Source organism: Anticarsia gemmatalis, chromosome 30, assembly GCF_050436995.1.
Source record: "Anticarsia gemmatalis isolate Benzon Research Colony breed Stoneville strain chromosome 30, ilAntGemm2 primary, whole genome shotgun sequence".
NCBI lineage: Eukaryota > Metazoa > Arthropoda > Insecta > Lepidoptera > Erebidae > Anticarsia > Anticarsia gemmatalis.
In genome coordinates this window covers 1,411,432-1,425,330 of record NC_134774.1, presented here as the reverse complement: position 1 = coordinate 1,425,330, position 13,899 = coordinate 1,411,432, and the positions used below count along the sequence as shown (strand labels likewise).

Below are 13,899 nucleotides of genomic sequence, written 5' to 3'. Positions count from 1 at the left end.
TGTTGTTTTCACTGTGTGGTTATTTTGTCTTCTACGCCTTTTGTTACTAATATCCTTACTAACTTATATATAAGTTGTGTTGTTGCAATTCATCTTTTTACTCAAATTCAAAAAGTCGTCTTCAAATATAGTTCGAGACACTGTCAATCCTAAGAAGAACAGTAGTCAGAAGCTTTATAGTCTGACAACCTGTCTTACCGAGTTGTATCGTGTTATAACCCAGGTAACGTAGGTAAGGTAGGAGGTCAGATAGACAGTCGGTCCATGTAAAATACTGATATTCAGCTGCATCCGGTGAGACTGGAAGCCGACTCCAACATAGTTGGAAGAAAGGCTGACGATTCGTGACAATATGTTTTACAAAATGCCCTCTACATCTACAACAATTAACTCATTAGCCACCTTTCCACACACACAGTATCGCACGTTCCTAGTATGGTACAGTATAACGCTAGTGCTTGCAGCGCGCTCTGAGAGAGCGATGTTGGTCGCGGGCGCGGGGAGGTGAGCGCGGCGACGGCTCTTTGCTTTCTCCTTACACGTGCGATTGTTGTTTCATGCGCGATAGAGTGTGTGTGTAAAGGTGGCTATTGTCTATATGTCACAGAGTCGCTCTACGCCCGAGTATACGCCAGTCAAACATCATTGGTTCTACCGGGTCGATGTCGAAGATAAATCTATATGGCGGGGCTTCTCCGTCGCAGACTCTAGAGCTTTGGAAAACGCCTATTTAAGCTGTAAGTATATAACAAACATTAATATAAGCAGTTTGCAGATTTTGAACGATATGATCTCGGAGTAGATTTATCAAAGAACTAGCTGACCCGCGCAACTTAGCTTGCGTCACATAAGAGAGAATGGGTCATAATTTTCCCCGTTTTTATAACATTTTTTACTGGTACTGTGCTCCTATTGGTTGTAGCGTGATGATATACATGTTTTATGTATAGCCTTTAGCCTTCCTCGATAAACGGGCTATCTAACACTGAAAGATATTTTTAAATCGGAATAATACTTCCTGAGATTAGCGCGTTCAAACAAACAAACTCATCAGCTTTATAATATTAGTATAGATTACATTGAAAGAACAGCTAGAATGCTTAGAAACTGAACGCAAATCGAATGATCATTGAGAATTTAATTTTACCCACCCAACTTTGCTTGCATCACGTAAAGAGAGAAAGGGTCGTAATTTCCCCGGCTTTATAATATTAGTATAGATTTATTTTTTGTATGGTTTAATGTAATTTCAGCGGATCTAAGTGAAGCGACCCTCGTAGCGACGGATGGTGGTCGTTTCGATGTCAACGTGGTCGGTAGATTACGCATACCTGTGTACTGGAGCGATAAGCCTACTAATGTTAGAAGGTAAGTGTTTCATAATATTAGGTCGGGGAAGAAGTCTTTTCGCATTATAGTATGTATGCACTTGTAATAAAATCTTTTCTCTACACAAAAAAGCTCGATATTTGGATACCTCACGAGCTCACTGAAAGAAACCTAATGTACCGTGTACTCATTTGTGATTCTTGAAGCCAGAGATTTTATTACAAGTTCATACATACTATATTTCGAAAAGACTTTTTCCCCGACCTAATATAAAAAAAACTATTTGAATAGATAAACTACCGCTTAATGTGCCACAGAAACCGGGCATTAGACATCTTATGTCTCATCACGATGTTTTCCTTCACCGTTATAACAAGTGATCCTTACTTTTTTTTATCTAGCCTATTTCTGTGTCCCACTGCTGAGCAAAGGCCTCTCCCCTAGACTTCCAGTCCCCTCGGTCGCTTGCTGCTTCCGGCCAATCTTCCAGAAACGCGTCCAAGTCGTCCCGCTATCTCTGTTTAGGCCTTTCCCGTTGCCGCCGGCCATCTTGCAGCACCCACTTCGTGGCTATATTAGCCAATCTCTCAGGGTGCATCCGGTGAACATGTCCGGCCCAATTCCACTACTATATGCACTAAAAAAACTGATGTCTTATATAATTTTCTTTTAATTACAGATGTAGCTGGTTTTACAAAGGCACTACGGACCCCAGATATGTACCTTATACGGAATCCGTTGCTGACAAACTCGAAGTAAGTTCTGCATATATTTTAATATACCTTCCTTTTTGGCGCAGTCGGTAGTGTAGGCGAATGTCGCGGAAAAGTCAAAAGAAATGGTTGCTGAATTTTTGTCACGAAATTGTCTAGTGTTATAGTACGGCCGCTGAGTTATTACCGATATGCCAGATTATTTTTTAAATCAATCGATATAACTTTGCTTAGAATACCTCTTTATAGTAGGGCCGCTGAGTAATTACCGATTTGACAGATTAATTATTCTTTAAATTAATCGATATAACCTTGCACGAGTGTCACATTTGCCGAATGATTTAGAATACCTCTTTAATAAAAAACTTTATGTCAAAATATCAGAATTAAGTAATTTTCCAATAAACACTGTTTCAAAACTTAAAATAGTTTGTAAATAATATGAAAATATAAATTTTTTGTTCTTTAGCGCGCTTGTATAAAGTTACATGGTGCGGATTCGTGCGTCTTGTTTTCATAGTGATGTTATGTTTTGATGTTTATAAGAAGTTTAAATTGTGAAATCAAAATTCAAAATTAAATCATTTATTCATTCAGGTCAAATGCTGATACTTATTTAATCTTCCTTGTGTAGGGGGTAGTTGTCAAAAGTTTAAGAACTAAAGATATTTATTTTCATCGTACAGGAGGAATATCGTCACGGCATGACAACGGGCGAGTGGCACAGACGGCTGCTGTTACCCAACGGTGAAGTAGTCGTGATGCATGGACCTAGTGTGATGGTCCACTTTCTACATAGCGACGCGTTCAGCACCCCACCGGTGAGTTGAAAGTATAAATTAGTTGTAACAGCTTTGAGGTTGGTCAGTGGATGGGTGACCATATCCATACTTCCATACTAATATTATGAATGTGAGAGTAACTCTGTCTGTCTGTCTGCTAATCAATCACGCCTAAACTACTGCCACTTGCATGAAATTTGGTATAGAGATATTTTGATATCCGACAAAGGACATAGACCATTTACAAACATAGGTTATGATGATATGAATGAATAACTATAAATGAAAAATTTTAAAAACCTTTTTATACTTAATAGCTGACCCGCGCAACTTCGCTTGCGTCACATAAGAGAATAGGTCAAAAATTTTCCCGTTTTTCTAATATTTTTTACTGGTATTCTGCTCCTATGAGTCGTAGCGTGATGATATATAGCCTATAGCCTTCCTCGAAAAATGGGCTATCTAACAGTGAAAAAAAAATTCGAATCGGACCCATAGATCCTGAGATTAGCGCGTTCAAACAAACAAACTCTTCAGCTTTATAATATTAGTGTAGATTTTTTTTCACACTTTTTATAGATTGGCTCATTAGGTTAAGCCATTCTAATATCCTCATCATACGAAGCTATTTGAGACCCTATCCGAGTAAATTTCCTCTCCTCGCCTCACTTTCACCCCCTACAACTTTTTAACGAATCAACCGATTTTCATCAAACATGTCTAAGAACACTCGCACATAAGTAACCTTTAATACAAAAAAAACTAAATTGAAATCACTGCATCCGTTCGGGAGTTATAATGCCAAAGACAGACAGACACACACGCACACACGCACACACACACAGACACGTCAAACTTATAACACCCCTCTTTTTACGTCGGGGGTTAAAATATATAACTACCAGTCATCTGAGTTCTCCCTAAACCCTTTCCCTACCCTATAGATGTTCTTCGGCAAGCGTGTTTACCGCAACCCCCCAAAGATAAGGGTCTCCAGAGACCAGCCGCAGAAGATAGACCACCTCATCTTCTTAGTCCACGGCGCGGGAGAGTACAGAATACAGAAGGAGAAGACTGTTAGTCTTCTAGAAGATTCTTTGTGTAGATTTTGTGTCTAGAGATAGGTGTAGACTAACTTAGATAGAGTATTTCTTCTTTCTGGTTCATAGAGCAGAAGAATCCAGAAATAGAAGACTGTTAGTCTTCTAGAAGATTATTTATGTAGATTTTGTATCTAGAGATACGTGTAGACTAACTTGGATAGACCATTTAGTCTTTCTGGTAAGTTGAGCAGAAGAGTACATAATATAGAAGGAGAAGACTGTTAGTCTTCTAGAAGATTATTTATGTAGATTTTTATTACCAATAACATATCTAGAGATATGTGTAGACTAACTTAGATAGACCATCGTATCTTCTTAGTCAACAAAGAAGAAGAAGACCGTTAGTCTTCTGGAAGATTCTTTATATAGATTTTGGTTCCCAGTAACGTAACAAGAGTAGAGAAAGAAAAGAGTAATTTGACCCATAATGTCTTCCCAACCAATAAAAATGGTTAATATACTATACTAATATAGTTATTTTGACCTATAGCAATCCAGTTCACGTCCGCGCGTCGTCCGGAGAGGTCACGACGAGTCCGAGATTGAAGACACAGAGCCATCTAGTATAGATCATCTGCTGCTACTGTGTCATGGCGTCGGTTCCGCCTGTGATATGCGCTTCCGCTCTGTTGAAGAAGTTGGTAAGTAAACATCCCCCCACCCCCACATTACCACCAAACCCCCCTCCTTAAAAGTATATTGTTAATCCGATAAGTCTGTGAAGCAATCGGTAACCCAACCAGCACTGTACTAATAATGACATAACCACCCCCCTCTCCCTTAAAAATGTATTATTAATCCGGTCCCTACATTTCTAAGGAAGAGGTAAGTGACCATTTTTAGCTGATGAAGGAGGGTGATTACTCCCCCCCCCCTCTCTCCTACAAGTGTATTGATAATCCGATACCTAGGTATCTGAGCACATGCTAGCTCTTCTTATAAGGCTCTACACTTTTCGACCTAGTGGTAAATTTAGATAAGTGAAAACTTTTGGTTATGTCATATTATTTAATAATATCGGTCTATAATCCAAATGGGACATCCTATAACGTAAGTAATATGTATATGATAGTAATTTCTTCAATTTCTGATTATAGTGGAAGACTTCAGAGCGACAAGTCTTCAGCTAATCCAGTCACATTACAGGAATTCATACGACCAGGGCATCGTGAGCAGAGTCGAGGTAAGCTATTATAATATTAAGTAGTCTTAGGTTTTATTGCCGGGTGTAACCAAGACAAAGGCCTCTGGGCGGCTTGAACAACTTTGACACTAGGTTGACCACTAACCATACGAAGAAGAAGAATAATTACTGCCTCCGTGGCGCAGTGGTTAAGGTCACCGTGTCGCTACCATTGCTTCGAGAGGTCGTGGGTTCGATTCTGACACGAAACAATTATTCGTGCGATCCACAAATAATTGTTTCGTATCTAGTTGTACTTTATATGTTTGTAAAAGTCGACGAGACACTAGAGCAATTCTTGGTGCAGGAGTTGTCTTTTTAAAAACGAAATGAAAAAAATAATGCCTATACGTGGGTATATTTTTGTGGCCTTTGCCTCGTAAAAGGTTCATCTAAAATGCTCAGACTATGTAGCTTTTTTCGTAAATAATGTTGAAATTGTAATTATTACAGACTGAAACATTTTATTAGACACTCATTTGATACCAACGAAAATATGACAATAGTGACGTCACTACGTCGTATTTCTATACTAAAATGTGTTTTTGACATTTCATAAAGAGTAACTGATTTGACTGATAGTCAACTACCGTATTTTCAAGTATGTAATACAAGTCTTCCCTTACAGGTACTGCCAATATCCTGGCACGCGACCCTCCACTCCGGCGAGACGGGAGTAGACCGTCGTCTCGCGCAGATCACTCTCGACAGCATCCCACGTCTACGCAGCTTCACCAATGATACTGTGCTTGATGTACTGTTCTATACCAGTCCGGTCTTCTGTCAGGTATGTGAAAAGACCGAGTAGACCGTCTTTTTATCGCTACGTAGTATACTAGCCGCTATAACTACATTATACTATCAGAACCAGGTAGGTCTTCTATCAGGTATGCCAGTAGACCGAGTAGACCGTCTTAAAAATCCCCTATCACAAATCCACCATCGTATGGTGAGCCACGGTCTTTTGTCAGTTATATGTGTAGACCAAGTAGACCACCTTTTGTCGGCAAAAAAGAACACTTACTCGAGCTTAGACAATGTCTCATTTAGCTAAGCTATTACGTTCTCGCAAAAAGTATCCCTTCTTATAAACTATCCTTACTCTACGTTCACACGGAGTCTTGTCATACTCTGTCGGATCTGAATTTTCGATTTTAAGATCCTGAAACCTAATGTTCGTGTGAAATCTTCCATAGAAATACAATTGCCACTGACCTGGATCCGGCAGAAAATCAGACGGTCATTAATATTACAGAATGTTGTGTATTGCAAAATATTACTGGTGAAATTGTGAAATATTTTCGACGGCGTAGCTTCAAAGTTACATTTAATTAGACTGTATAAGATTTAGGAGCGACCTCGCTCACCCATCCAAATCCAATCCTCACTAAACGTACCTTAACTTCACAGACAATCATCAACACGGTGTGCCAGGAACTGAACCGTATATACAAGTTGTTTGTCGATCGTAACCCAATAACTTTAACATATCGCTCACCCATCCAAATCTAAACCTTATCTACGCACCTTAACTTCACAGACAATCATCAACACGGTGTGCCAGGAACTGAACCGTATATACAAGTGTTTGTCGATCGTAACCCAATAACTTTAACATACCGCTCACCCATCCAAATCCAAACCTAACTAATCGTACCTTAACTTCGCAGACAATCATCAACACGGTGTGCCAGGAACTGAACCGTATATACAAGTTGTTCGTGGATCGTAACCCGGACTTCAAGGGCGGCGTGTCGCTCGGCGGTCACTCGCTGGGCAGTGTTATACTGTACGATCTGCTGTGCCATCAGAGCGCTGAGGTGGGTTCGATGCTCGGGCTGAGCAATCTATACTAATATTATAAAGCTGAAGAGTTTGTTTGAACGCGCTAATCTCAGTAACTACTGGTCTGATTTGAAAAATTATTTCAGTGTTAGATAGCTCATTTATCGAGGAAGGTTATAGGCTATATATCATCACGCTACGGCCAAAAGGAGCAGAGTACCAGTATTTTTTTTTTACAAAAACGGGGAAAAATTTCACCCATTCTCTCTTATTGGACGCAAACGAAGTTGCACGGGTCAGCTAGTTTTATATAAACCGTTTATTATACTAGCTTGAATAGAGTACTAGGTTTGTGCCCGCGGACTTACCCGCGTGGAATTTCAGTTCAGTCAGATAAAAATCTAAGAAGACTTATACAAAAGTTTCACCCCCTATTTTATTTAATTAGTATTAGGTCGAGGAAAAAGTCTTTTCGCATTATAGTTTGTATGAACTTGTAATATAATCTCTTTAGCTTCAAGAATCACAAATGAGTACACGGTTCATTAGGTTTCTTTCAGTGAGCTCGTGAGGTACCCAAAAATCGAGATTTGTTGCGTAGAGAAAAGATTTTATTACAAGTTCATACGTACTATAATGCGAAAAGACTTTTTCCCCGACCTAATATATCATTTTCTCCAGGATGAACGCCGGGACGTCCACGACAAGAACTACGTAGCAGGTCCGGCGGGCACCGGTCAACCGACGGTCCACTATCCAAGCTTGCAGTTCCAGCCAGATGCCCTGTACGCACTCGGCAGTCCCATCGGTGAGTGAATCAGACTAACCTTCCAACTATGTTGGAGTCGGCTTCCAGTCTCACCGGATGCAGCTGAATACCAGTATTTTATATGTAGCGATTGCCTATCTGACCTCCACAACACAGTTACCTGGGTTATAACACGATACCCCCCGGTAACTCTGGTTGTCAGACTTTCAAGCTTCTGACTACTGTTAACGACTGTCAGAAGCTTAAAAGTCTGACAACCAGTCTTACTGAAGGGTATCGTGTTATAACCTAGGTAACTGTGTTGTGGAGGTCCGATAGACAGTCGCTACATGTAAAACACTAGTATTCAGCTGCATCCGGTGAGACTGGAAGCCGACTCCGACATAGTTGGAAGAAAGGCAAGACTCTACTATATTTATTTATATATGTATTAATTTATTGTTATATATTGTTACAGCTATTTTCGAATGCATCCGCGGCGTAGAGTCTCTGGGCTGTGAATTTTCTCTGCCAACTTGCAAGAATTTCTTCAATATATTCCACCCATACGATCCTATTGCTTACAGGTAAGTCCCACTGCTGGGCAAAGAGCCTGTGGCTTTCTAAATAAATTATGATAATAGGACAGTAAAAAAGTGTATCTGTGGGTTGAAGATATTCGCAAATAAAAATGGGGTTAAGAAATATAAAATCAATGATTTTACCAGTATTGTCCCACTGCTGGGCAAGGGTCTCCTCTCGTAATTAGAGAAGGGTTAGGCCTTGAGTTCACAACGCTAGCCAATTGCGGGTCGGGGACTTTGCATACCTTCAAGAACTGTACTAAAGAACTCTCAGACATTACAAGGTTGCATCACGATGTTTTCCTTCTCCGTTATAACAAGTGATCATTATTTCTAAAACACATCACTTGGACAAGTCATTGGTGTGTTGCCTCGGGTTCGAACCTGCGACCACTTGCGTGGGAGATGGCAACTTAAACCACTCGGCAGTCGCTGCTAACTTCCATCGCTATGGAAGTTAGCACGAAGTTAGACGAAGTCGCGGACAAGAACTAGTAATAATGTAGTATATTTTTTGTTACAGAATCGAACCATTGATTAACTCACGACTACGCGATTTGAAACCATATTTGATTCCACATCATAAGGGAAGGAAAAGAATGCACTTGGGTAAGTTATAGCACATATGTATACAAACATACATACAGACATACATACATTATACATTTGTATGTCATACATACATACATTATTCTTATTTATTATTATTTTTAAAGACAACTCCCGCACTAAGAATTGCTCTTGTGTCGCGGGGACTTTTACAAACATACAAACAACGGACACAAAGCACAACCAGACCCGAAACAATTATTTGTGGATCGAACAAATAATTGCTCCGTGTGGGAATCGAACCCACGACCTCCCGTTGCAGTGGTATCGGCGTGGCGACCTAAACCACTGCGCCATGGAGGCAGTCAAAAACATAAAGTTACGTAAGACATACATACAGACATACATATAGACATATATACATACACACACATATGTACATAAAACCACACATATTTTCTCATGTGTGTAGGCAGAGAGCAAACAACGTCACTTGGTACGATCCTTACAAACTTCCCTTGCTTCATTCACATACATACATGTTGTCATACAGGACCGTCGGTTACGAGTAGCACCTGACCTTTTTACAAGACATCACCGATATGATCTGTGTATGTCTTTCTACGGCGTCCCCTCCCAGATTTTACATTAATTTATCAATGTTTATTTTTAACCTCCGACGCAAAAAGAGTGGTGTGATAAGTTTGACGTGTCTGTCTGTCTGTAGCATCGTAACTCCCGAACGGATGCAGTGATTTCAATTTCGTTGCTTGCTTAATTATACTATTTGTATTTAAACTATTTATTAGATTAGGAGCGGTTCCCCAACGCGACGTATTTTTTTGAAATTATTAATAAATTTTTAGGTACTTCAAGATTAAGTTTCTTTTATTATTTTTTAATTTTTAAAGGGAATTTAAGTTCTTGTGTCGGGGGTTTTTTAAATTATTAATTTATTTTTATTTTAAACGAATAATATTGTATTGTTATAGAATTAAAAGACACCATGGCTCGGGTGGGAGCTGACTTGAAGCAAAAAGTGATTGAATCTTTACGAAGCACCTGGAATAAATGGAAGTCACAACCCACTGACGGCACATTGGAGAGAGTAAGTATATATAAATAAATAAATAAATAAATAAATCATTTTATTTTCAAGCTACAATGGCTTATAGATATATACCTTACAAAGTAACATATATATTAAGTATATCATCACTATGTTAGTAGCACTTCACTTAAGCACGGTGTCTTTGGTGCTATCCTGTGGTATAAGTCCGCGGAAGCGACGGAATACCACGTCCTGGGGCCAAAAGTATAACATCTATACTATCCATACTAATATCTAGCTCGTGGCTTAGTTAACAACAGCCGCGCGGATCGATCTCTGAGTTTAAGCTATGCTTGCCGAGTTTGTTCTGTGGATGGGTGACCATCTTATACATATCGAGTTTCTCCGTGTTTCGGAAGGCACGTTAAATTGTGGGTACCGGCCGTCATTTTCGAAGATCTTTTGACAGTCGTTAGCAGTAGTCAGAAGCTTGAAAGTCTGACAACCAGTCTTACTGAAGGGTGTCGTGTTATAACCCAGGTAGCTATGTTGTGGAGGTCAGATAGACAGTCGCTCCATGTAAAATACTGGTATTCAGCTGCATCCGGTGAGACTGGAAGCCGACTCCAACATAGTTTGGAACAAGGGCTAAGCCAATATTATATACTATCCATACTAATATTATAAATGCGAAAGTAACTCTGTCTGACTGTTACTTAATCACGCCTAAACTAATTAACCAATTTGCATGAAATTTAGTATGGAGATATTTTGATACCCGAGAAAGGATATAGGCTACTTTTTACCCCGGGAAAATGACGCAGTTCCATGGGAAAATTCAGGTGGCGGACGAACTCGCGGGTAAAAGCTAGTACTGTATATATCAGTCTAGCCTTTCTTCCAACTATGTTGTAGCAGCATCCGGTGAGACTGGAAAAAAACTAATAATAAAAAGAGTTTGTTTGTTTATTCAAACGCTAATCTTCAAAACTACTGGCTCGAGTAGATTTTTTGGTTTTGTTTAGTTAATTTATTGAAGAAGGCTATAAATTAATATTTAATTTTGTTATTTTCTTAGGTGGTAGAAGAAGAAATGGAAAAAGAACAGTTATGTGACGATAAAGAAGATTTAGCTAAAGAACGAGAATTGGTGAGTAATACATTATTCTTCTTCTCATCGTATGGTTAGTGGTCAACCTAGTGTCAAAGTTGTTCAAGCCCGAAGGCCTCTGACGTGGCTTAACGACTGTTATCTTAATTGACAACAACCGGGACCGACTTTTAACGTGTCCTTCAAAAGCACGGAGATAGAAACGCAGTTTAAATACCATTAGACGGTCACCCATCTATCGAATGACCGCGCCAAGGTTTCCTTAACCAAAATTGACCATACACAAAATTGCTGTTTTTCAAAAAACTTTTTTCACAATACTAGTGTTGTCCACAGGCGACGCCCGAAAACCTCGGTCACTTGAACAACGGTCGTCGCGTCGACTATGTGCTACAAGAAGCGCCGCTAGAGATGATCAACGAGTATCTGTTCGCTATGAGCAGTCATGTCGGTTACTGGTGAGTTGAAACTATCGGTCATCGGTCATCGGTCATCATAACCTCGGTCACTTGAACAACGGTCGTCGCGTCGACTATGTGCTACAAGAAGCGCCGCTAGAGATGATCAACGAGTATCTGTTCGCTATGAGCAGTCATGTCGGTTACTGGTGAGTTGAAACTATCGGTCATCGGTCATCGGTCATCATAACCTCGGTCACTTGAACAACGGTCGTCGCGTCGACTATGTGCTACAAGAAGCGCCGCTAGAGATGATCAACGAGTATCTGTTCGCTATGAGCAGTCATGTCGGTTACTGGTGAGTTGAAACTATCGGTCATCGGTCATCATAACCTCGGTCACTTGAACAACGGTCGTCGCGTCGACTATGTGCTACAAGAAGCGCCGCTAGAGATGATCAACGAGTATCTGTTCGCTATGAGCAGTCATGTCGGTTACTGGTGAGTTGAAACTATCGGTCATCGGTCATCATAACCTCGGTCACTTGAACAACGGTCGTCGCGTCGACTATGTGCTACAAGAAGCGCCGCTAGAGATGATCAACGAGTATCTGTTCGCTATGAGCAGTCATGTCGGTTACTGGTGAGTTGAAACTATCGGTCATCGGTCATCGGTCATCATAACCTCGGTCACTTGAACAACGGTCGTCGCGTCGACTATGTGCTACAAGAAGCGCCGCTAGAGATGATCAACGAGTGTCTGTTCGCTATGAGCAGTCATGTCGGTTACTGGTGAGTTGAAACTATCGGTCATCGGTCATCATAACCTCGGTCACTTGAACAACGGTCGTCGCGTCGACTATGTGCTACAAGAAGCGCCGCTAGAGATGATCAACGAGTATCTGTTCGCTATGAGCAGTCATGTCGGTTACTGGTGAGTTGAAACTATCGGTCATCGGTCATCATAACCTCGGTCACTTGAACAACGGTCGTCGCGTCGACTATGTGCTACAAGAAGCGCCGCTAGAGATGATCAACGAGTATCTGTTCGCTATGAGCAGTCATGTCGGTTACTGGTGAGTTGAAACTATCGGTCATCGGTCATCATAACCTCGGTCACTTGAACAACGGTCGTCGCGTCGACTATGTGCTACAAGAAGCGCCGCTAGAGATGATCAACGAGTATCTGTTCGCTATGAGCAGTCATGTCGGTTACTGGTGAGTTGAAACTATCGGTCATCGGTCATCGGTCATCATAACCTCGGTCACTTGAACAACGGTCGTCGCGTCGACTATGTGCTACAAGAAGCGCCGCTAGAGATGATCAACGAGTATCTGTTCGCTATGAGCAGTCATGTCGGTTACTGGTGAGTTGAAACTATCGGTCATCGGTCATCATAACCTCGGTCACTTGAACAACGGTCGTCGCGTCGACTATGTGCTACAAGAAGCGCCGCTAGAGATGATCAACGAGTATCTGTTCGCTATGAGCAGTCATGTCGGTTACTGGTGAGTTGAAACTATCGGTCATCGGTCATCGGTCATCATAACCTCGGTCACTTGAACAACGGTCGTCGCGTCGACTATGTGCTACAAGAAGCGCCGCTAGAGATGATCAACGAGTATCTGTTCGCTATGAGCAGTCATGTCGGTTACTGGTGAGTTGAAACTATCGGTCATCGGTCATCGGTCACTTGAACAACGGTCGTCGCGTCGACTATGTGCTACAAGAAGCGCCGCTAGAGATGATCAACGAGTATCTGTTCGCTATGAGCAGTCATGTCGGTTACTGGTGAGTTGAAACTATCGGTCATCGGTCATCGGTCATCGGTCATCATAACCTCGGTCATTGCTCAATGATGACCGATTAATGATGACTGACGAATGATGACCGAGGAATAAAGACTGATGAATGATGACCGATGAATGGTGAATGACAAATGATGGCCTTTGAATGATGACTGATGAATGATGACCGATGCATGATGAATGATGACCGATGAATGATGAATGATGACCGATGAATGATGAATGATGACCGATGAATCATGAATGATGACCGATGCATGATGACTGATGAATGATGAATGATGACCGATGAATCATGAATGATGACCGATGACTGATGAATGATGAATGATGAATGATGACTGATGAATGATGAATGATGAATGATAAATGATGGATGATGATTGATGAATGATGACAGATGAATGATGACTAATGAATGATGAATGATGAATGATGACTAATGATTGATGAATGATGACTGATGAATGATGACTGATGAATGATGACTGACGAATCTTGACCGATGAATGATGAATGATGAATGATGACCGATGAATGATGACCGATGAATGGTGAATTATGACTAATGATGACCAATAAATTATACACAAAATTCTAGATTCTTGATAAATACGGTTCAATTTCTTTATGAAAATCATATGGCTTAGCCTTTCTTCCAAACTATGTTGTAGTCGGCTTCCAGTCTCACCGGATGCAGCTGAATACCTTTATTTTACATGCAGCGACTGTCTATCTGACCTCCACAACACAGT

The 13,899-nt window shown here is 40.7% G+C and overlaps 1 protein-coding gene across 1 annotated transcript in view; it reads left to right on the top strand.

The window, feature by feature from the left end:
* Positions 1-13,899, top strand: part of PAPLA1 (Phosphatidic Acid Phospholipase A1) — a 108,733-nt gene that overhangs the window by 88,750 nt on the left and 6,084 nt on the right. Inside the window, exons 4-17 of the mRNA XM_076133645.1 lie at positions 608-737; positions 1,254-1,368; positions 2,009-2,084; positions 2,729-2,863; positions 4,418-4,568; positions 5,025-5,110; positions 5,739-5,897; positions 6,781-6,930; positions 7,577-7,703; positions 8,122-8,230; positions 8,751-8,836; positions 9,769-9,884; positions 10,906-10,977; positions 11,275-11,396. Of these exons, the coding sequence (XP_075989760.1) occupies positions 608-737; positions 1,254-1,368; positions 2,009-2,084; positions 2,729-2,863; positions 4,418-4,568; positions 5,025-5,110; positions 5,739-5,897; positions 6,781-6,930; positions 7,577-7,703; positions 8,122-8,230; positions 8,751-8,836; positions 9,769-9,884; positions 10,906-10,977; positions 11,275-11,396 (1,634 nt within the window). The remainder of the gene's footprint in view (positions 1-607; positions 738-1,253; positions 1,369-2,008; positions 2,085-2,728; positions 2,864-4,417; positions 4,569-5,024; positions 5,111-5,738; positions 5,898-6,780; positions 6,931-7,576; positions 7,704-8,121; positions 8,231-8,750; positions 8,837-9,768; positions 9,885-10,905; positions 10,978-11,274; positions 11,397-13,899) is intronic.